The sequence below is a fragment of the Trachinotus anak genome, unplaced genomic scaffold (genome assembly GCF_046630095.1).
Source record: "Trachinotus anak isolate AG129_WGS33_773 ecotype Australia unplaced genomic scaffold, CSIRO_AGI_Tana_v1 ptg000005l, whole genome shotgun sequence".
In the NCBI taxonomy this organism is placed as follows: domain Eukaryota; kingdom Metazoa; phylum Chordata; class Actinopteri; order Carangiformes; family Carangidae; genus Trachinotus; species Trachinotus anak.
In genome coordinates this window covers 21,456,903-21,479,992 of record NW_027273856.1, presented here as the reverse complement: position 1 = coordinate 21,479,992, position 23,090 = coordinate 21,456,903, and the positions used below count along the sequence as shown (strand labels likewise).

The following is a 23,090-nucleotide window of genomic DNA, read 5'->3' as shown; positions in this document are numbered from 1 at the left end:
TTGTCAGTTTAATTGTAATGTCTGTTAAAATGTTAACATCAACAGGTATTTGTAACACCTTATAATACCGGAAACATGAAGAGATGTGGTGGCTATCAATACACTGAGTGATTGAGCGTTAAAAACCAAACATAAGAGGAGGTGTTGTGCTGAACAGTCAGAAAGGCTGTGACTGGACCCACAGGCTGTCACTCAGCTGTAGAGGGCGGGCGAGACAACGTGACAGTGCTGTAAAAACTGAGCATCACATTGTGCAGTCTGTAGGGGTGACCCATTGACTGGCCCATACGCATTACTATGGAGTGGCTTTGCATCGCCGTGGCAACATGTGTGCTCGTGTCCTGCTCTGTCAAAGGTAAGTGCTAGAACAAGCAGGAGGGCAGAGCACATGTGGGGCGGTGTGCCTGTATTAATTGTTACAGCAGCCTCTGAAACAGGGCCCTTTTTTCAGACTGTGTTTTACATTGTGTTAAGACTTGATTTCAAATAAACTTAGATTTAGGACAAATGTCTACGACCAGAGTAAAGACAGACTGAAAGGCTTTTTTTGTACTTTAAATGATTGTGTTGAGGGAAAACTACTTGTTTAATTGATAAACAAGTTCGAAATGGTTTGGAAATGATCCTTCTCTGTAAGGCGACGACTGGTGGTGGGAGTATGAGGAGGGGATACGACACTACAGCAAGGAGGCCCTCAACAAGGTACAGTTTACACCTGGTTTTATCACTGAACATAAAAATGTCACTGTTAAACAATGTATTAGACTGAAAATCTACTTCTTATAGCACATTATTTTGTTGGCCGATTTTATTTTTGTTCATCATTTTAACAGTCAGGTAAACTTACGATTAATGGACCAAAAGGCCTTGACTGACAGATTTATTTGTACAAACAACTGGACAATATACTGTATGTAAACTACTTTTAAGATAAGAGGCAGGTCACCACGGGGTGACAACAGGCCACACCACATGGACCAGCAGGCATCCTGAGTATGTGCAGAACAAGCACAGCTAACAGACTAAAGACATGAGCAAAACAAGGGTCAATCAGTCAAAGGTAATACAGTCAAACAAAGTATGAAAGAATCCCAACAGGAAGAAACAAGGATCAGGACAGCTGGGACTCCTGAGAGACCAGAGTTTAATCAGTAGAAGAAAATAAAAGCTATAACTGGGTATGAGCTGACTCTCTTCTCTCTTCTCACTTCTTCAGGAATTTCCAGAGAAAACTCGACCGGTGAACTTCAAGCATCCTGCGTTCCAGTGCCCGGACATGAGTCCCTCTCCCTCTGTCCCCTCATCAGGTCTGCCACACAGATCGGCCCCAAAGCAAACTGTCACCTGTTGTGATGAAACGCTCGATCTGACCGATCGCTCTCTTCCCTCTTCTTTCTCTCCCTCTCCATCTTTCCTTTAACCCTTTTGCTCAGTTGAGTTTGTGAAGGCGGCGGATATCAAAGTCATCGCTGCCCTGGGGGATTCTCTGACAGTAGGTGTTATATGTCTAGTGTATAAAATATCGATTTCATCATTCATTCATGCATTTTGCTTACTTGCTTAAGTGCTACTGAGCAGACAGCAGAAACATACAGATTATTTGTGGAAGGAGCCTAAAATGTAAGCAATGGGGGAGGATGGATAAAAGAAGATACAATCATGATGACTCAATGTTGCAGTGGCAGTGCAGCCACATTAGTAATCACCGGTCTCTTTTTATGATCGCAGCCGACACACACTCACACCTAGGCTGCCTGTATTTCCATTAGATCCTAATCATCATCTTTTATTCCTCTTGCAGACAGCCATAGGTGCCAACGCAACCACTGTCCTCGGGATTCCTATTGAGTTTCGTCATGTGTCGTGGAGGTGACAGATATCATGTGTGAAACCTGTAGAGATCCTGCACCACATAATATGATTAACACAGCATGTGTAATTTTGTCACATGAAATCGTTTCAAATACAAACATTTTTTTTCTCCACTTGCTCGTCTTGCAGTATCGGAGGCTACGGGTCTTTTCAGGATGTCATTACTTTGGCAAGTAAGACGTTTTAATCACCGATGATATCTCGGCCATCTCGTAACATTATCTTGTTCCACGTGAACCACAGTCAACCGAAGAGAAAACACAATATGTTTTCTTTACTTATTTCTTTTTCCAATTGTGTGTCTTAGATATCATCAAGCTATTCAATCCCAATCTGGTTGGTGCAGCTCCCGGCAAGACGGTTCATGGGATGCAGGGTCACATCAGTGAAACAGGCTTCAACCTGGCCGTGACCGGACACAACACCTTGTGAGGCCTCATCGCTGGGATGAGCAGTGTTTTCAACCTGCAGCGATCAGAAACTCATGAAATCATCCCTGCTCATCCAGAGGGATCATTTCAGTTTTATGTTGAGACCTGAAAACCTTGACTTACTTTGCAACCAGTAATATCATAGTAGTTTATCCTGATTTTACTTGTGTTCGGGCTTCAGGCTACTTCTACTAGAAAACGATGTTCTTGTATAAAAACGAGTGAGCTATAACTTTCCGTTTTTATCTATTAATGATGCTCATAAAGATGTTGGCCCTGTTTTCTTCTAGCAATCTCCCCGGCCAGACGAGACATCTGATTGACACACTGAGAGGTTATGAGGTACAGTAATGCCCCAGTTTTTCCTAAAGCGTTAACAACACAGTGTTGATAGAGTGAGCTGGTTGTTAACTGACCCCTCTGCTGTCTCTTCATTTAGGGCCTGAACTTCGAGCAGGACTGGAAGCTTTTGACTATTCTCATGGGCATGAATGACATCTGTGATTACTGCAAAGATAAGGTCCGTCTGCTTCTCTTTTGAACGCTGGCTTTAGTTCAATAGAAATAATTAACCTCTGCAGAATATCCATGTTCTTTCCAGGCTCTTTTTTCAGTTGATAACTTCATTCACTATATGACCGTCTCCTTGGAAATGCTTATGAATGAGGTAAAAAAAAAACAAAGCACGCTGTATTTGGATCAGTTTTAGCTTCAGGGATGCACGTGTCACACAGAGCGTGCCCTTTTCTCCACGTTGTGCTTCAGGTTCCTCGTATGATCGTTAACGTGGTTCAGATCCTGCCCATGCAAACACTGAGGGAGGTGCATAAGCCCACCCCAGGCTGCCTGCTCCAACGGTGAGACACTCTTTCTTAACAGGAACATTTACATGAGCCTTAAAGGTCCACCTCCACTCAAAAAATATGTTGGGCTTGTTGTTACTTCATTTGGATGTTTGACCTTTAATGTGCAGAGTGATGCATGTTTGACGCTAGAAGGCTGTTTTCACATTCATTCAAGTTCCTCTTGTCTTTTTACCATATCAGACAAATTATTATTGCGAGGAGGGTATTTTTGTCTAGAGGGGCACTTCGAAGTGGCCAAACCTCGAAGTATTTCAGTTTAAATCATGATAGTTTCACATTTCTATATATTTTTTAAATTCCTTTGCAATGTTTTAGGTCTTTCTGTTCGTGTCTGATAGAGCCAGTAGGCAGGTCTCCTGAACTACAGGAGCTGGTGGAGGTCAATCTGGAGTTCCAGGTACAGTTGATACCTTTCACTCTGTTAAAGTGTTATTCATAATAGGAAAACACATTATGGATATGTTGATTTCATGTCAACAATTATCTGTATGTAATTTGCATGTTTGCTGTTATCAAGAGTCAGAAGAATTAACAGATAATGTGATTTTCATGTTTCGTTCATCCCTAGAAAAGACTTGAGAAGCTGCTGTACAGCGACCGCTTCTTCAGGGACGACTTTGCTGTTGTTCTCCAGCCCTTTCTCAAACACGCTGACCCTCCTCGGCTCCCGGTAATCCGTCTCACCCCAGAGGCCACAACAATATCAACATGGCAGAAGTGTCTGCTTTCAGGAGATTAGTCGGCGTGAAAAGTTACACAGTGATGACTGAAATCATTACGATCCTCAGAGTGATGGGCTGTATAGCTTTTAGCTTTGATAACACAAGAGGGTCACCAACAACACACCCTGTCAGTCAATCTACACCAGTGTATGTTTTTGTCTCCCTGAGCAGAACGGGAAGATCGATATGACCTTCTTCACTCACGACTGCTTCCACTTCACCATAAAGGGGCACGAAGAGCTGGCCAAGGGACTCTGGAACAACATGGTGAACACTGCTTGTATTTAACTGAATGGCAGGAGGTTAAAGGTCAACAATCAGCCTGTTGCCACTCACAATTTAAGAATGAAATATAATAATTGAATAGAAAATATATGTGGATCACTAGTATTAAAACAATGAATCAGTGCAGTTCACTGTGTTTCTCCTCTTCTCTCTGTCTCCTGCTCACAGTTTCAGCCTGAGGGAGGAAAGATGATTGTGAGCAGTTTCTCTGACCCCATCAGTCTCATCTGTCCACCGCTGGTAAGACCTGTGTTTTTAACCTGAAGCCAAACAAGAACCAACTGATCCTCACTCCTGATAGTGTCGTGTTATATTGAGGAAAATTGGATTAAAGCTAGCTGAATGCTTTTTTCTAAAGGATGCTGTTGGTTTGTTGCCATATTGGTTTGGTGGAAGTTGAATTATTGGCCCATGATAATGCAGTTGCTAGCAGGGACTATTTTGAGATCTTTTTCTGTTTCAGTTGTTGAACAGCAAACCTTTTAATGCTGGGATTGCTCAATTACCCTGTAATTTTCATCATGTATGTACATGTTTGCTCATTATCTGTCACCTTGTAAATGCATGGTGTGTGTCTCAGTTGTCAGGACATCTTATGTACAGCCATAAATACTTTTCAGGACAGTCCTTGTTTGCATCCGCTTTGCCACACAACAACAATAGGAACAGGACCAAAAAGAAAATCGTTAAATAAATAGAAATATATGAAATATATGTTTCAAGTTGATTTTAACACAGTTGCAAAATGATCTAGACAGCTGTAAATCAGGGTAACATCTTTGTCATGCTTTGGGAAATGCATGACATTGATGTGCACTTAAAGAGCTAAAACAGTCAAACCACAAGTATGAGCCGTTATATGCTTTGATATTCATTCAGACTAAGTAATTATAACATCCCGTCTTCTCTGTGTCCCGTCTATAGGAACACCCATATATCTTCACCAGACCACTTGCAGCCAGGTCAGGGCAGCCTCCTCTTCAGTCTGATGCTCCATCACAGGCGGCCATCTTGCTGCTCTCGCTACTCGTGGGTTTGGGACGTCTTGGACTTCTGTAGTTTCCACTTTACCGAGCTATTTTTACCAGCGCGTCTCTGCTACACTGGTCACTGTTGAGGCGATCATCTGCAAAGGACAGTCTGTGAGCTGCTCTTAGCAACTTTGCACGTCTGTGACCCCAAACACCAGCATGGAGAAATTACCACAGTTTTAAGATGTGAGGACCCTGTAGATAATGTGGCGGTGAATCCTGCAACCTGAAATATTAAATCTTTAGAGGCAGTCGGAGGGGGAGGTGGTGAAGAGATTTAGTTGTTGTTGGTGAGCAGACTGCTGCTCGTAGCAGAGAGTTTTCCCTTTTGCTTTTACATTTTAATCCATCATGATGATTTATCAGTTAGACCACACACTAGCTGTGGGGATGGGACAATCTTCATGTTTCTCCCTCACTTGTAATTATAATAATAAACTGTAGGTGTATTTTAAGGGAAGGGTCTTGCCCGGTGCAGCTTGAACTATACTGTATTACTTGATATAAACTTCAGATGTTGTAATTAGCAAAGGAAAGAAGTAATCATTTTTGAATAGTTCATGTGACATTTTTCATAAATAAAACATTTAACTAATTACACTTTGCCCCGAAGTGAAGTGAATGTCTGTCTCAGTCTGTCGTCAGGCTTCCAGTTCCTCAGATAAAGTTTGGGGATATTACCAAAGTGCAACATATTCATTCATTTTGTTGAATTGGAAATGAAACGTTTGAATTTTTAAGACAAAAATTATGAATTGCATCAATCACCACATCAAAATTCATGTACCTAGGAGGCCAGCAAGGTTTTCCTCAGTTACAACAACATGTAGTCTGCATAGAGGATGAGGGGCCCTGGTCAACTCACTGAAATGATTTAAAGATGGAGAAGAATTTGTCGTCTGTCCTACCCTCTGCAGACTTTTCCAGAAAGCTGTGACTTTTTAGACCGGAGACGGTTTAGTCACACGTCTGTTCCTCAGATCTCCAGGCTGCTGCTGGCCCACTTTCACTTCTCAGTCCTCCAGTACCTGCATTATTATGCACTGAGCCCAAGAGGAGCCAAAGTAAGACACCACACTGAGCACACTGAGCGAAAAAACACTAATACCACTGAATGGTGAGCATCAGAGTAATTGTTGTTTATCTATCCACACAAAATATCCCCACTGGAGATAAGTAGCTGTGATATATGATCACACTACAAATGGCTTTCCTATTCATCCACTCGCCGGTTAAACACAGCATACACTACAGTATGTATTGACTCTGTTCGATTCGTATAACTCCAGAGGCAGGTGGAAAATACATTAAGCTCATCTCAGGCTACTCACTCAGAAATGCTCATTTAACTCTTGAATGGAAAAGAAAACCATGCAGTATGTACTCAGCTTGCTAGGGTTGAATTATATGGAGCAGAGTGGAATGGTTTTCTAAAACCTGTTTCAGGGTAAACATGCCTCAGTGCAGGCAAAACCTTTTGGACACTGACTTGTATGGGAGAAGAACCTTTGTAATGTGTTTTTTTTAGTAAAATATTTCCAAGGGTAAAGAAACTTCAGAATAAAAAAAAGTATTTTTAACTTCATAATTACCCACCATGCATTCTAGTTACCAATGCACTTTAGGATCTAAAATATATATGTTCCTAGCCCAATTTTCTAACATCGCTCTCGGGTGTTGCAGTGGGCTCAATTTCAGTCAGCCTTTGTAGCTGTTGGGTTTCATAATAACCTTATTATTGCATTCAAAGAAAACCCTCTTCATGTTTAAACAAAGCCGTTGCCAGTTTATGCAGGGCAAATATGGATCCGGCTCTGACGCAAATTGGCCTTTATTGTCTCTCTGAAAGCATAATGAGATCTTTGGGATCTCAGTAGACGGTGCAGTAGGAAATTTGAAACAGCAAACAGTCCAGCCCACACCTTGGAAACCTCTTTGTCTGTCATGTTTTTTTTTTGTTTTTTTTAATGAATGTGTCAGTAACAAATGAAAAAAGAAAAAGACCTCATAAGCCCATGTAACATCTGGGACTCAGTGCTTATGAGGTAACAGAGAACAAACAGTTTTAGGATGTTCCATAGGTGGGATGTACATACGTCTGATGCTCATGACTAGAAAGACCTTTATGTAATGGTCCTGCAAAACATATGACTCTATAGTGCATTATTTGTTTTGTTTTGTTCAGGGACTTTTAATACAGCAGTGCCATATGGGGCCACTTTATGATCTGGGTACAAAACACATCGTTACGTAATGCAGAACAATGCGTTTCTGTGGTTAACTATTAACAAATGATTAGTTGATGCTTAATATTAACTCACACTTCCTTTATTCATTAAAGCTGCATGACCCAACTGTAGTAATGTTCAGACTCCTGGCACAACATTACTACACAGTTTTTTTTTCTCACCTCATTATAATGATTTATAATTAAACATGTCCTCTGTCATGCATTGGAACACAATGTGATAGACACAGAAGCACAGTCAGTGCATTTGTACACATGTATTTGATTACATTTGCAAGGACATTTTCCAGTCACACAGTGCTGCTTCTTTTTTATAAGCAAGGCCACTGCAGAGTCCAGCTTTACAAGTTGGATTTCATGTAACATGCTCAGGCCAAAACTTCCTAAAGAAAGTTTCCTAAAATAAAATTAAATAAACGATAAAAAAAAAAATAATAAAGCAACATTTAGTCCACACAGGAGCCATTCACTTCTGTACTTACTACTAAGGCGCTGTAAACCTGTACACGCCCTGACAACCACTGAGGTATGATCAGGTGCAATAGTAATCGTTTACCCCAAGATGATGTCACTTCCTTTCTCCACATCGCCCTATAAAAGCGGCCGCTGTTGCGGTGAGGTGTTGGTGGAGAGACCGGAGAGGACGGAGGCGCCGCCGACGCTGCAGGAGATTTAGCTCTCCAGAAATACCGAAAGGCGGCAGAGTTTTGTTCAGAATGCGTCCGTAATCCACCGGAGTTTCTTCAAAAGAGGACAAAACCCGACCTTCTGAAATAAAGCTTCGCTATTTTTCTATTCCTGGAGAGCTTAACACGCCTCGTTTCCAAACATGATCGGGAGAGGACTGTTCGTTTTGACTATACTGTCCAACTGCGGTAAGAATAACCTGAGTGAAGTTGGCTGAAATGACCGGGGAGTCTTTCTGCTGGGGGGGGGGGATCTGCGAGAGGAGGTGTGAGTGCCTGGTTCAGCACCAAGGACAGCGACAAACACAGAGAGAGAGATGGAGAGAATTCACCTGCACCTTTGGCACATTCAGTCCCCTGTTACTGTAACAGTCACTGTGTTTTAGTAACACTGAGAAAAACACTAGAGCTTCTGGGATTATGAAAAAAAAAAGAGATAATGACAGGATGACACATTGTTTTGCTTTTCTTGCTTCCCTTGCAGTTCTGTCATTGCCAGTGACTTCAGGTCAGCTGGAGAATGAGGACGTAAAGGTAACACATTTTTTCATTAAAAGTCTCATAAATTATTCATTGGTCTTTGTATTAATGGTGTTATTAAAGCACTTAGTAGAAACAGCAATACACAGTCAGCTGCAGTAGTTGAGCCTTTACCAGAAGAAGATTCAAATTGATGAGATGTACTAAATACTGCCTCATTTCAGGGGATCAGGTCCTTCTTCCCTGGCTTGTCACACGCAGGGAAGCAGAGACAAATACTTGATCCAAGCTATTTAGCTTATTCAAGTGCCTTCTCCAGTGGGAGCCTTCTTAGTATGACATTGTTCAAATCAATAGATACCAATTTGGGAGCAATGGAGAGCCTTGACCTTCATGATTTGGTATTACCGGATCCATTTCACATCTTTAAAGAGAGAGAGAGAGAGAGAGAGAGAGAGAGAGAGAGAGAGAGAAGTTTCTAGAATTGGGTTTGGAGAGATGAGGGTATAAAGGAAAGATGTGGAGGATGTGTTAAAGAGTGCTGTGACATGTGACTGAGTGACATCCAAAGATCTGGCAGGCAGAAGCAGAGCACTTTGAGAATAAAAATAGGTGAAAATGATCGGGCATGTGGGATTGGCTTGACACTGAAAGCACAATGGGAGTCGAGATGATTTTTGATCTCTCATCTAAGAGCTTTTTCTGTCTTTGAATTAGTGGCCGAGTTAGCACAAGAGCTGCATTCAAAGGGAAACAAGAGGAATTTATAGCCCTCAGCCTGCAGCATTTCACTGACTCCCCGAAGCTGAACCACTAAAATTTCTAACATTTTGACCATACAGGTGCCAATCAATATCACAGCAAAGGTTTTTCAGCCTTTTTGTGCACTGTGTTTGTCCACAGGTGATGAAATGTGTTGTGGAGGCGTTGGCAGATGTGCTATCGAGGCCCCACCCTGTGCCTGTCAGTCAGGAGTGTCTGGTCATACTGAAGACAGGTAAGCAACTAGTGCTTTTACCCCATCCTTAAACACACACTGTGCAGGTGCAGCAAGGAGGTGTAATACAACCTCATGTCATCATGTACTGCACCTTATGTTTTATATCACCTCCAAACAGTGTGTCCCTGTCCAACCCCCAGTCCTGCTGTTTCACAACCAGCAAAGCAATTCTTACAAAATCAAAGTATCACAGTATTACTGTTATCACAGTAACTGTCACAGTATTTTTGAGCAAAGACCTCAGTTCCTACTGACCGTTGAGATTTTCATTATTCATGTGAAACGTGAAAACTTTTGGGGAATGATCGCGATATGGAGATTGTGACGACAAGTCTTCACTCGTGTAACTCAGCTACAACAATATTTACTTATCTGAAAAATCAGGAAAAGAAACGATTACGCTGTAACACAATGTTCAGAGAGCCCAAATTCCAGCTGATATCTAGTCTCAGCATTGATAACCGACAGACTTACTTTACTACCCAGCCTGAGCATATTATATTTGTTCCATTCAAAAAATCTAAATTATAAATTCCTTTAACAAAAGATGACATTACTCACCTTGATTCCTTTTTCAGAAAGCCCCTGTGCTGAGTGTGAATACCATCAGAGATTTCGGTCAAATACCTTTGTCAGGTTTAGTTGAGTTTATCATTTTCTGTGTTAACACTTTTTGCTCATCCCATTTGAGAGTCTCATTTTGCATTTGGCATGAAAACAATCATCAATCAATAATCAATAACCATTTTTATGGAATGTGAACTCCACTGAACTCCCAGTTGTCTTCTTTACAATATTTTATATGGCACAAAAAGCTTAGACTTTGAGTTATGTATGTGTTCATCTTCATTGTGATAATCTTCATCATTATCATCACCGTGCTTCAGTTGTTTCCTTGGAGCTCACTCTGTGTTGACTGAAACCTCCCTAAGATGAGAACAGCTGTGTTTCTAGAGACCCAGTACGCTCTCTCCTTTTGCACGGTGAGTGCACGATGCCCACATCATAAGGTTAATGGATTGATGCAGTGTGTGCCGGGTAAAAACCCGCTGCGGAGAGTTGTATGCAGCGGGGGTCACTAGCACTCAGTAAAGATAGCCAGTGTATTACCTTGATGCTGTCCTTGTTGTAAAAAATCAATAAGAGCATTACTCGTCGAGCATTGCTTACTGAGAGAGGGGGGAACTGTACACCACCAGAGGGATGGGAAGAGAGGGAGAAAGGGGAGTCACAGAGAGAAATGTGAGGAAGGGGAAAAGAAAGATCACAGACTGCTATCAGAGCACTACAGTACAGTAGCTATCTCTTTTTTGTGCTGTTTTAGGGTCAGCAGAAAGTCCAGTCCTTTTTGCTGCTGTAATTCATTGGGAGAGTCTCCGTGGGCCAAATGATTAATTGTGCTCTTGCTTTGAAAGCAGTAAATTTCAGGGCAATTAACTCTGATGAACCACTGAAGCAAACTGCTGAGTCTTGTGAAAAAGTGAAGGGGACCAACATATACCTATGTTTTATCCCACCTTCTCCTCCCCGCAGGATCTTTTTATTGTCTTTGGTCTGTTCCTTTCTTTTCCTGGGCGCGATATTCAGCCGCTCATTTGCATGCATTTTAATGTGTGTGTTTGTATGTGTTCTTGTTTTTGTGTGTTTGCAGATGACAGGCTTGTTACGATCCTTCGCCATCATAACTTTCTCAAGGAGCTGCAGGAGATCGCTCTGCAAGGTGAGTCACAGATTGCACGCAGCTGATGCCTGTGTGCCGAGCATGCTTGTTTACATGTATATGAGGACAAGACAGGTGGCACGGACAGAAAGCATGAATAACAGATTTTAATCTTAGGTGGCCAAGAGAGGGCTCAGCTGCAAAGAGACGTCGCTACACCTGACACAACGACACAAACCCCTCAGACTACAGATGACATTGCTGGTGAGTTTCTTCAGTAGCTCTGATTCATGGCAAACGGTCCTGAAGAGCCAGGTGCAGTCACACTGTGCTGCGTTGTTATTTCAGATCAACAACATTTCAGTTTGTTCAGTCGGCGAGGAATACGTAATCAACATCTTAAACTGCACCAACTGTCAAAATGATCTATTACTTTCATTATTCCCTATTTTCTGTCGTCAGCAAAGCAGTGCTGACAAACAGTGGAGAAGTGCTGAGGTGAATGTAAACTCTGCCGGGGCTTTCTGTGGACAGAATCAGGTCATACACACTCAGGTCCTTCCTCCTGACAGCACACCTGGCTTTTTTTCTAATTCAGCAAAGCACAGTGGGCAAATAGCGAGAAGAGAACAAGTACAGAAATGACAAAAAATTCTGTTTACTAAGGTGCATTTCTACTAACTCTGATCTGTTCCCCGAGGTCGCAGCTTAAAAATGACATTACAGCACATTGTATATATGTGTCTCAAACATCTGAGGTAAAAGCAAATGAAACGATGACCACATGCTTGGTACAGCATTTATTTACGTGCATTATAAAAATAATTTATTATTGCATTTGACAGTATTTTAAGTGAATGGCAATGGATACTTAAAAATGTATATTTAAAGGAGCTATTTGTAAGTTTTGCTCGTGCTAGGTAGCCAGTGTTAGCATTAGCAGCTGTTTACTTACCAGTCTAGAAGAAATATTGTGAGTTCAACATGAAACTTTATTCCTTTACTCGCCAAGAGCTGTCTCCATCTGTGGAAAGCAATACCAATGTTAACTCCTGTTTCCTTACTAAGTTAGCACGCTAGCCAGCTAGCCCTGGCCCTTCTTATCACTTTCTGATAGCAAGTTACTGTCCTGATTCAGCTCTATCAGAACAAGCAACAGGGAGCCTGTTTGATATGTCTGAAAACATATATCCCACTGCTGCATATCCAGTTGCCCCACTGGGAACAAACAAAGTGATTGATTGATTGATTGATTGGTGATACTTATACCAATACCTGCAATATAACTACATTACAATACTTAAACTTAGATTTTTTTTTGCCACTAATTAGGCTTTAATTAGGTATAAGTTAGGATTTTAACCAACAGTTATTTGCATTATTGATTATCTACTAGTTATTTTTTTGATTAATTGTTTAGTCTAAAAAAAAATTTCAGTTGCCCAGAGCCCAAGATTTTGTCTTCAATTTGTTTTGTTTGTCTAAAAGATATTCAGTTTACAATGATAAAGAACAGAAAAGTACTAAACATGTACATGTGAGAAGCTGGAACCATCAAATATTGTTGATTAAAAAAAACGATTGATTTTCAAAATAGTTGCCAGTTTTCTTTTTTCCATCATTCAATTAATTGATAAACTGATGTTGAGGTTTTAAATGGCAAAAGCAGAAAAATATAGATTGTGGCATTGTTTGGTTTTAGTCAGAAAATGGAATATTTTAAGTATCATGTGATCACAATTTTACTATTGTCATGTAAAACCTGACATACTGACCTGACTCCACTAAGAAAAAACTGACAGTTATGGCACAAAATGATCCATGTAATAACCTGTGGTGCTATTGTGTAAGCACCCTCCTTTAACAACACTGGAAAATCAATTTCTTCCAGTAAATTAAATTTCTACTGCTCCCCATTTCTAGATCGATCCATGTTGGAGGCTTTAGGAGGCCCCGGTGAAAGATCCATCCTCTCTCAGACGAGGACAGACAATGGGGATGGAGGGGGAGAAAAGGATGAGAGCCGGAGAGGTGGAGAGTCTCAGGAGGAGAATGACATTACTGAAGAGGTGCAGGTGAAGAGAGAAGATGATGAGAGCCCAGGAAGTCACGTCTCTGAGTCTGTGGATGAGTGGGGTGAGGGCAAGGCTGAAAAGAGGGAGGAGGAGGACGAAGAAGAAGAAGAAGAATATGAGGAAAAGAGATCAAATTCAGGGGAGAATTCAGAGGAGGGAAACAAGAAGAGAGGTAAGTGCATATTTCTGTCTTTGTCACTTAACTGTTACTTTCAAGTTAAAAGCACCAAATGGAAGAACAGGTTCAAAACTAAAAAGATGACAGGAAACATGCATATTCAAATTTAGAGCTTGATATTTTAAGAGCCCAGTCAAGTCAGATTTAGTTTTCCTCGAGGAATAGAGCAAATTAAAAGATTGACTGATATTGACCAAAGGCTGATAGCTGCAGCTTAAGATAGGCATAATGCAAAAGAACTGCCTTGTGGAAGAAACCGCCTGCCGCCACAGGACTGGGTGATTGATGGAAGTGCTTCCATCTACATGATGACTTTCAGCCCCCCCACGGGGGAGTGAGGCCAAAGTGGCTGGCGAACTGACAGCACACCAACAGAAGTGATTAAATATCTCCATGTCCTGGAATTTCAATGAGCTGCTGCGCATCAGTTACAGCTGCAATCGTTCGCCATAATCTCCAAAACCATCCTCAGATCAAAACTGCAGCCGAAGATTTAGCTCCTTCTGTCTCCAAACCTTTCAACAGATTAACAGACTTTTTTTTTTTTTTTAAATGGCAAAGTTCAATGAAATATGCATACCTATTCTACAAAAGGGAGCCTCAGCCAAGTCATCTGATTGCTCCTTCCATGCTGTTAATTCCCATAAAGCACAGCTAGCAGTACTGGGGGGCCCGAGCTGCCAGCTGGCAAGAAATATTTCATTAAAAGAAGTGGAATCTTGCTGATGGTGGAGAGTACTCTGCCGGTGGTGTGGTCTGATGCGTTTCAAAAAGAAAACAGACAAAAAAAATAGACCCCGATTTTTTTATCTTTCATATTCCCAGGTGCCGCATCTGCTGAAAAGAGAGATGCACCCAGAAACAAATCAAAAGAGAAGAAGTTTGGTGAAGAAGAGGAGGAGGAGGAAGACAAGAGGTCTGCACTTTTCTCACACAAACAAGAGAAGGAGCAGGGGGAGGAAGGGGAGATGAAGAGAGGGAGCAGGGAGAGCCTGAAGCGATGGACCAAGAGGGGCAAGGGCTTGCAACTGAAGAAGAAAGCAGACGGAAAGGAGGAGGCACAGCAACTCAGCGATCAGCAGGAGGAAGTGCCACATCATTCAAAGGAAGTCACAGAGGAGGAGGAGGAGGAGGAGAGGAAGAAGAAGAGAGACACTCAGAGGAGTCCAGAGGAGAAGGAGCTGCAGATGATCGCCAGAAGGGCTCCAGAGGAGAGGAGGGGGTCGGAGGAGGAGGGGAGTGCCAGTAGAAAGCCAGAGGTGAGCTTTCCTCTCCTTTTATCTTCCAACAATAAAATGGGACTTTGTCAAAAGAGACAGAGATGACGAAGTTTAAAGGAATAATTCAACGTTTTGATAAGTGGGCTTGGTTTCATCTTGCTGAGAGTAAGATGAAAGATTGATGCCACTTTCATGTCTGTTGGTAAAATTTGAAACTATAGACAGCAGCTACTTATCTAAGCTTAGCATAGAGGCTGCAAACAGGGGGAAAACAACCAGCATGACTCTGTCCAAAGGTAACAAAATCTGCCTACCAGCACCGATAAAGCTCACTGAGTAACATGTTATATATAGGTTTGTTATTGCGTAAAAATACACAAACTAAAAACTGTTTTAACATTTTGGTTTTTGTACAGATTAAAGCTTCATCTTTAGTATCCAGTCATTGAGAGTGGTATCTATGTTCTCATCTAACTCTAACAAGAAAGCCAAATTAATGATCTTATTTTTTACAGAACAAAGCTAACTTTTCCTTGCTGTGGAGCTGAGCTCACAGTTTTACCAGCTCAAGGCCAAAACATAGAGTAAGGATTTTGTATTGTACTGATAAAAAAATTAAGGTTATATTTCAGAACAAAACATATGGACACTGGTTATGTTCTGATATTTTTAGAGCTGCTGCGCATTAAAGGTTTGCACATAGAGTATGCTGTATATCACCTACTGTATATGATTGTTTGTGCTCTGAGTACCTCTTTTCCATTTGCCATCCTCCCATTGTCTGTGCAGGAGCCAGAGATTGAAAGCCTGGCAGCCATCGAGTCAGAGCTTGAAAACGTTGCCCAGAAACTCCATGAGCTGCGGCGAGGCTGAGAGAGAGACTGGTAGAAAGTTGACACGGCAACCTCCTCTGCCTCCTCGTCCTCCTCCGCTTTACCAGCTGCCTGGTTTCCACAGATAGAGTGTGTGAATATGTGACAAGTTTTTATCTTTTGCTATTTTTCTTGACGATGCACACTTGTGCGACACTGCTGCAGCCTCCCTTGTGACATTCTGTCCCTCACATAGAGTAGCGAACAGTAGATGCACATTGAGACTAGACATGCATACTAAAACATACAAATGCCCCAGCTCTGTGCATTCAAACGTGCATATATTATTCAGTGCATTCAGCAAGGCTCCCAAAGGAAAACTCCCAGTCAGTGAAGGTTGACAGCTTGTTTTCCTTCATTTTCTCTGACAATCATCTCTGTCTTTCTGCAAATGTGTCTCGCCTGCTTCCCAGATCATTTTAACACTGCACATTGATTTATGTGAAAGGTTGAGGTATATCCAGGTATACGCACACCGACAAGGTGAGGTTGTACAGTAACAGCATGTACACATGTACAAAGCTCTTTCTGAGACGCTTACTTACTTATGAGAAAGAAGACTACATGCTTACTTGTTATTATAGATACAGTTGACTCTAATCAAGCCAAGGCAATAAGTGAACATTTTTAGCAGATAAATGGCTGGATTGTAATCTGACACTGTATGAAATTTATGTAAGAAAACAAATAAATTTAATCTGGAAGTCTCTGTTTGATAACTCCTTTTGATGCCTCTAAAGTTAAATACATATTTGCATAATAGAATTAATGCAATAAACGGCATACTAACAAATTTACAGCTGTGTAGGTATCTTAATAGATTGTTTTACTGCTTCAAATGATCATTTTCTATCACATGGCACCTGAAATTGACAAGTAAATCACCAGAATGAAGATTCATTCACTATAAAATATGTTTATATGCACATAGCCTACTGTATTTTTTACTCACACAGTCCACAGTGAACCTTGCTTCTCACTGTACAGAGACATTACTTCACGCTGTAGTTTCAGTCTGAACTTGTTTGTGTCTGTGGGCGATGAAGCTGAGAACATGAATCATCACTCTGACACACAATCTGTTTATACTGTAATTCAGTCCAAGGAAAGTAACACTTTAACCCTTAGTTTTGGCATCTACTGTATCCTATGCTTGCTACTATTAAGAAGGAATATAGCCGGTGCAGATTTGAATCATTCTGTGCAGGCTTAACTGTCTTTGCTGTTTTTGGACAGCAATATGTTAAGAGCTCTTGAACAGAAGTAAAAATAAAATATATAAATGGATTGAAAGGGAACAATGTGGCAGAGGAGAAACTGAAAACGTGAAAAGTTCAACTTTCTTAAATAAATATGGCTGTGGACACAACTGAAAACTGAAACTGTTAAAGTTTGTAAATGTGTGTGAGCAGGCAACAACACATGCTAATACAGAGCCCTAAAAAGCTTCAGCACCATGAGAGAAATAAACTAATCGAGTTCTTACCTGCATGACACTGTGAGGTAAACACTGTATGAAAAAATAACAAGTATTTGAAGGTGGTTTCCTATTATACATTGATCATAAACAAAAAATGTAACACATCATGAAAATGGTTGACAAAGAGAAGGAGGAAGAAGAACAGATTACAGCCAGGTCTGACTTTTTGGTTTGCTATTGGACAGCTCTACACAACAATGGCCACAATACTTGTTAGACACATGGGGGCGTTAAATGCTTTAACAACCTGCAAAAGTTATAAAATATTCACAACAACAAACTGGGAGGGCCACCAGATGGCGACATTACCCTGCCTCAGTCCTCTTTTCTCCTCTCAGTACTGTCAGAGAGGGAGATTTGAAAGTACTGTGAGTACATTGGAACTTTTTGTTCTTTGGAATCAGGGTTTATTTTTTCCATATTGTCTTAAGTAAAAAAAAGAGAATTAAAATAAGTTGCAAGAATGCTTTACAACAACACTAATTAATGTAAAACTCTCAGTTCAGCTTAAAATTAATAAGAGGCAAAAGTCATTTGGTAAAAATCCTTCTATTTGTTTGCTGTGTAAGAACTCCAATATCCTCTTAACTTATTTACTGAAGAAACAGGGCATTATACATGAAAGTGGAACGAAGACTAACCAAGCCAAGCCTCATACACTATAAAACATCACCTGGAAAGTGAGGAGTGTATATGTTATGTATGTACTGTACTGTACATGTGCTGTTGTGGATGAATCACAGGATGTTACAGGAGAACAGTTTATTTTGATGAGTTTGAGGAAAACTCAGTCATGATCAAATAGTTTTCCTCATGTAATTCCCTTCAGCTGCAGAGCTGACTTGGTGACTGAGTAGTGATATTATGTTCAAGTCATGCAGGTAACTAACTTGTGAGTCCTGTTTCTAATAGATGTTAAACATGCTATGATGTGTTAGCCATTAGCTGTAACATGTGTGAAGCAGTTTTGGAGGTAAGTGAATCTTAATCAACAAATTTAGGCATCAAAATTAAAGACAGACCAAGCAGAGAACATGTGTTTGTATAAAAAATATAACATTTTATTTCCAGCTACAAAGTAAAACATGTAACATTTTTGTCACACTTCTCAATAAAATAGTAAAAAATACTGTTGACAAAAAATACACTATCGATACATTTCGAAGCACAGAACAAATTTGGCTTTTAAATTAACTTAAACTGTACAAATATATACATAATTTACACATCGACAATAAAAAAGGAATGAAATTACAATTCTTCCAGTCTTTTCTTCTATTTTTTGTACAAAATAGACACTTTTGTTTCTATAGACACTTGGTTTCATCCTTCTGACCTGAATCAGTAATAGTCAACACGTTTTTTTTTGTTTTTTCCTCAGTGCCGTGGCAAAGCCCACTGTGTTCCGTATCTAACCCGAAACTCAGCACGCTGCTTTCTTTCTCATCCACATGCTGGGTGGAAACTCTGACCTTTCCTCTACTCTGTGAGCAGCGTGAACAGCATAGATACAGACAAGGCCGACATTCAGGCCTGCACTAACAAACACAAACACTCGCTCACACACACACACACAAGGACACATTCAGACCTGTTTGGACAGGGGAACACTGGCCCGCTGTGGTCTGCGTGCTCCCTCTACAGCTGCTTAGAGTTTGCAGGTCTGGTCTGGGCTTGGGGGGGTGGGGGGGTGGAGGGAGTTATTACACACCTCATTTTTAGAGGAGGTCAAGGTTTAGATAAGGCACAAAAATGCATACCAAAAAATGGACGGGTTTGCAAAAAAGATTTCAAGGGGAATGGACAGAAACCTGGCAGCAGGTTTGTCAAACATAGAAGTTATAGTGCAGGAATCTCTTGGAGCTGCTATGCAACCCTCTGTCTGAGTCTATGTGGCTGGTGTGCACCAGCCATACAAAACACACAGACACTTAGACAAGTGTCTGGACTACTTTTACAATGAGAAAATGACAAAATAAAACATGAAAAAAAAACATATATACTGAGCTGCAAAATGAGATGGAGTTCTGTTTTTTTTTTTCAAGTCATAAGCTCTGATCGTCCTTCAGTGGCTCACGCCATGTCTCCCATCATCTTCTTGTAATACATGGACTCGAAGATGTCGTTCTCCCCGGGGCAGTTGTGGTGGCAGGCGCAGGACTTGATGAACATCATGTGCTTCTTCATGACCTGTCCGTCGGGGCATTTGAACTCCATGGGCAGGGTGGTGGTCCTGTGGGGGGTGCAGCAGCGGCCGTCCAGGCACACGCCGCAGAACTTTGGCCTGTAGGACTTGGTGGTGGTGCAGCCAGAGATCTCAAACTTCATGGGCTTGGAGAGTCTGGGAGTGCGGATGCATTTTTTCCCTTTCTGCAGGAGGAAAATAAAGGAAAGAAAGAAACAACTTCAGCAGACATTCTTTAGCAGCTTAAGTGCTTGTATTTTATCTGTAGAGATTATGAGGGCGGTGCAGTTTAACAAAAACTCACCCTAATGCTCTGCTCCAGTTGTGACTCGCAGGGTCGCACCATGCACAGCCGGGTCTGTTTCTCAAGGCGGCATTCACGGTTGTCATTGGTGACCCTGGTGGAGATCCCAAGGCCACAGGTCTTTGAGCAGGCGCTCCATTCAGTAGTCTGAACCAGGCAGTTCTCCCTCATCATGGAGGGATCTGGGCCGTAGGTCTCCTCCTCTCTGTAGGCTGTAAACACAAGAGGAAACACCGGATTAGAAAGGCCATCCTGATTACAGCTCATTTGAGTACAAAGACTAACAAAAGAACAGTTTATGATGCACAGAAGCCAGACTAACTCACCAGGCAGAACAGAGCCCATGAAACTGTGTCTGTAGGGAGAATCACACTCCCACTCCTCGCAGCACTTCCCTGGCACCTTCACCCGTCTGGGCATGGGGCAGTCGGGACTGGGCAGCCGGATGTCCATGGAGCAAAGAGGGACACAGCCTACAGCTCCGTCCAGACAGGTACACTGGTATTTGCAGCTGCTTTGGAAAGTCTCTCCGCTCTTGTACACCGTTCCTCCGAACACACAGGTGGCTCCCTCTCGAGCTGTGGGGGAAATGACAGGTCACGATCCAGTTCATACAATAAGGACATTTAAGGTGGACTCCTATTGTGAAGTACAGTAGTTTGTCACAGAAGAAGTCATTACTCCTTTTTTAAATGGCTCACCTGTGCAGACTCCTATGCGTCTGTTGATGGGGGCTCCGAAGTCACAGTAGAGACCTTTGTGAGGGTCACAGACGTCTTTCTCAGTGCAGAGCTCCCCCATCTGTTTGGCACACACCCTGCAGCAGCCGCAGCCGTCCAGCACCAGGCTCACTCCTGGGGCGCACTGGGGGGGAGTGGAGGGGCAGGAACACTGGCCGCTGCACTCCTGACCTGCAGCCTGAGGTAAATATCATCCGGTAAATATCATCTCCACATGTTGCATTAAAGCTACAGTTATACATCCAGCACTATGCAGACAGTGTATTTTTAGGTGAGAGCTGATGTTTTGACAAGAGTAAAGTTTAAAGGCTCAAGGCACTGCCCACATGATGAAAGTGTGGCTACATCTAAGACTACAGTACCACAAAAAACGCAGTATAATGTCAATTTCAGTGTTTATTTTTTACTTACCATGTATGAGAGCATGATGCACAGGAAAGGCAGCAAAATCATTTTCTTCATTCCAGCAGACATCTTTTCTTCCTTGTAGAAATAGATTCTAGTTTTTCCTTAAGTCTTGTTGAGAAAGTTTTCCTTTAATCTTAGAGTTTGAGCCTGAGAAACCTTTTCTGATCAAGTCGATCTCTTGTCTTGTTCTGTCTCGTAGCGTTTCTCTGCTGCTCCAGTCACAGTCTTTCTTTCTTTCTTGGTGAAAGCTAGAGTTTAGCTTCGGTAGAGGAGTTGATCTGAGTTCTGACTGGAGAGGCGAGCTCCCTTTATACTCGCTGGCCCTCACAGCACGTCACTGGGGGCTGAATGGAGAGCCAGCCCTGGACAAACATGGACATACTTGGCATTCTTTCCTCGCTTCCTGACCCCCACTCCAGACATCCCACATTCCTGCTGTCTGAAGGCAAGGCTCTGCTGCTCGGCCAAACAACACTGTCTCTCTCAGAGCAGCTTTCATCTGGAATGGGAGGTTAAGTCTGGTTAGAGACCTGGGACCCCACACTGGGAATTCCTGAAGACTGACTTCACAAACAGACAGCCGGTGCCTATAAATATTAATTTTAAAAAAAGAAGAACAGAAAAAAACTAAGCACAGTTCAAAAATGAAAGCACAAAGAGCTTTACATGAAAGAAGAGCAGTTAAAAACAACAGGTAGAAACTCATAAAAATGCAAAAACATGCAGTGGGTTCATAAACTGATTGATGTGTAATGTATGGTTAAGACTTTAAGCCCACAACAACATTCCTCAGCTTTGGCTTCAAAGGTGCACAGACAGCCTGTACTTTAGGAAATTAACAGCAAGTTGCTGTGGGAAGGAAATGCATTTGTGTTATTAGTTTTTGCTGGTTATCTATCAAGGTGCTTGTTCCAGCACAGAGACTTGGCAGCTGCTGCAGTTTAACTTTGTCTTCTGTACTTGTGTGGAACCTCTGGGACGCTGCAGGGGCATTTTTGTTCTCTGACATCAGTGGCTCAACTGCAGCTTCGAGTATTACTCATTGAAACACATGAATGAATGAAGCTTTTTGATCACAAATACTTCTTATCATCCTTTTGCATGACACACATAATATACAGATTATTTTGTCGTGACCCTATTTCCTAAAGGCAGCAATACCACAATGTGAAACTCCTCCATTATGAGTAAAATGCAGTATTATCAGATAAATGTACTTCAGAGTATCAGCAGTAAAAACATTCATTCTGCAGAGAGTTGGCCCCTGAGTGATATATTATTATGCTGAACTAGGGTTCATCGTCTTTAAAGTGGCACAAGCTAAATCTGAGGGGTTGTAATATGATAATGATGGAGGAAAAAATAAAGAAGAAAAAACAAAATTCTGCTACATACATTTATATTTAATTTTTAGATTCTTCTTCAATCTTTATGTTTTTGTGGTATATTAGATGAATTTACTTTTTTGGGCCTCCAACAGTTTTTTAAAAATAAAAATGTAAAAGTGGCACCATGCTGCTTTTTTATGTAAAATATTCATTTTAGTTAGTAACCATAGTCATCAAATAAATGTAAGAGAATAAAAAGTACAATATTTCCCTATGGTAAGTACCTTAACACTGTACTTAAACATGTGAATGTACTTACTTACTTTCCACCACAGCAAAATGTAACCCACCAGCCTAACTTTTATTACAATAGTGCATGCTACTAGACTGTAAATAGTTCTTGTCATTTAGATTTCTTTCCTTCAAATGACACTCCAGTTAGGTTAATATTTAACCTAATAGATTTGACAAATGATTAATATAACATGTGTTATGTATATTTCTGTCATCTATTCCTGCTATTTAATCCTACAAGATGATCCTGATGGTCAGTTTCCTGAGTTACCTGAGCTGAATGTGCAGCCCTGCCAAGGTATGCAGGACAGGTATTTAGGGGATGAAGACTAATGTTCTCAGTTAATGGCATTTCCCGCCCTGAAATGGATGTTTGTTTGAGCATTAGGCAGCTTTTAACTTTCTTTCTTACTTCATACAAAGGCGACGTTTCTTAGAGGATTCTGCTGAAAACAAAGGCTGGGGATTTGATTTCACATTTGACATGACGTTTTGACTTCACTAGGTCTTAGTAAGGACAAATGATGATTAAAAATCCTGAGTCGACTTGAGTGAAAGTGCAGCTTGGCCCATGCAGGCATGTGGGGCAGATATTACGGGAACAAAGGCTACATGTTCTTCGGGTTCTCACCTGCCTAATGAGGTTTAGTCTATGACCAACTTGAAAAGCCAGGTGTGCCCTGTCCCTGGCCAGGCTTATTTTACTACATCAAACCCCAGAGTAG

At 41.4% G+C, this 23,090-nt stretch overlaps 3 protein-coding genes across 3 annotated transcripts; 2 read left to right on the top strand and 1 right to left on the bottom strand.

Annotated features, from left to right (window-relative positions):
• The first annotated feature begins 144 nt into the window (after positions 1-144).
• LOC139621934 (phospholipase B1, membrane-associated) lies at positions 145-5,803 on the top strand. Its single transcript, XM_071478912.1, has 16 exons — positions 145-355; positions 638-702; positions 1,217-1,307; positions 1,434-1,492; positions 1,802-1,869; positions 2,002-2,045; positions 2,180-2,300; positions 2,594-2,645; positions 2,743-2,823; positions 2,905-2,970; positions 3,069-3,160; positions 3,485-3,566; positions 3,738-3,839; positions 4,063-4,158; positions 4,345-4,416; positions 5,101-5,803. Exons 1-16 carry the CDS (start codon positions 298-300, stop codon positions 5,233-5,235), a joined length of 1,284 nt encoding a protein of 427 aa, XP_071335013.1. The 5' UTR covers positions 145-297; the 3' UTR covers positions 5,236-5,803.
• Positions 5,804-8,075: 2,272 nt separating this feature from the next.
• Positions 8,076-16,335, top strand: LOC139621931 (chromogranin-A-like). The gene is made up of 8 exons (XM_071478908.1): positions 8,076-8,330; positions 8,626-8,675; positions 9,525-9,618; positions 11,273-11,341; positions 11,459-11,545; positions 13,205-13,528; positions 14,360-14,793; positions 15,544-16,335. Exons 1-8 carry the CDS (start codon positions 8,285-8,287, stop codon positions 15,625-15,627), a joined length of 1,188 nt encoding a protein of 395 aa, XP_071335009.1. The 5' UTR covers positions 8,076-8,284; the 3' UTR covers positions 15,628-16,335.
• A 1,810-nt stretch (positions 16,336-18,145) lies between these two features.
• Positions 18,146-21,027, bottom strand: ccn2a (cellular communication network factor 2a). The gene is made up of 5 exons (XM_071478909.1): positions 20,747-21,027; positions 20,297-20,513; positions 19,922-20,173; positions 19,596-19,807; positions 18,146-19,476 (listed from the first exon to the last, which is right to left on the bottom strand). Exons 1-5 carry the CDS (start codon positions 20,807-20,809, stop codon positions 19,180-19,182), a joined length of 1,041 nt encoding a protein of 346 aa, XP_071335010.1. The 5' UTR covers positions 20,810-21,027; the 3' UTR covers positions 18,146-19,179.
• Between the last annotated feature and the right edge of the window lie 2,063 nt (positions 21,028-23,090).

Bases quoted from the DNA above. Each gene is read 5' to 3' on its own strand.
- ccn2a (XM_071478909.1), bottom strand. From the start codon at position 20,809: ATGTCTGCTGGAATGAAGAAAATGATTTTGCTGCCTTTCCTGTGCATC. The intron at 20,514-20,746 runs GTAAGTAAAAAA...TATTTACCTCAG, and splicing joins GCATCATGCTCTCATACATG to GCTGCAGGTCAGGAGTGCAG. The intron at 20,174-20,296 runs GTGAGCCATTTA...TTTCCCCCACAG, and splicing joins ACGCATAGGAGTCTGCACAG to CTCGAGAGGGAGCCACCTGT.
- LOC139621934 (XM_071478912.1), top strand. From the start codon at position 298: ATGGAGTGGCTTTGCATCGCCGTGGCAACATGTGTGCTCGTGTCCTGC. The intron at 2,046-2,179 runs GTAAGACGTTTT...TGTGTGTCTTAG, and splicing joins GGATGTCATTACTTTGGCAA to ATATCATCAAGCTATTCAAT. The intron at 4,417-5,100 runs GTAAGACCTGTG...TCCCGTCTATAG, and splicing joins GTCTCATCTGTCCACCGCTG to GAACACCCATATATCTTCAC.
- LOC139621931 (XM_071478908.1), top strand. From the start codon at position 8,285: ATGATCGGGAGAGGACTGTTCGTTTTGACTATACTGTCCAACTGCG. The intron at 11,342-11,458 runs GTGAGTCACAGA...TTTTAATCTTAG, and splicing joins GCAGGAGATCGCTCTGCAAG to GTGGCCAAGAGAGGGCTCAG. The intron at 11,546-13,204 runs GTGAGTTTCTTC...CCCCATTTCTAG, and splicing joins GACTACAGATGACATTGCTG to ATCGATCCATGTTGGAGGCT.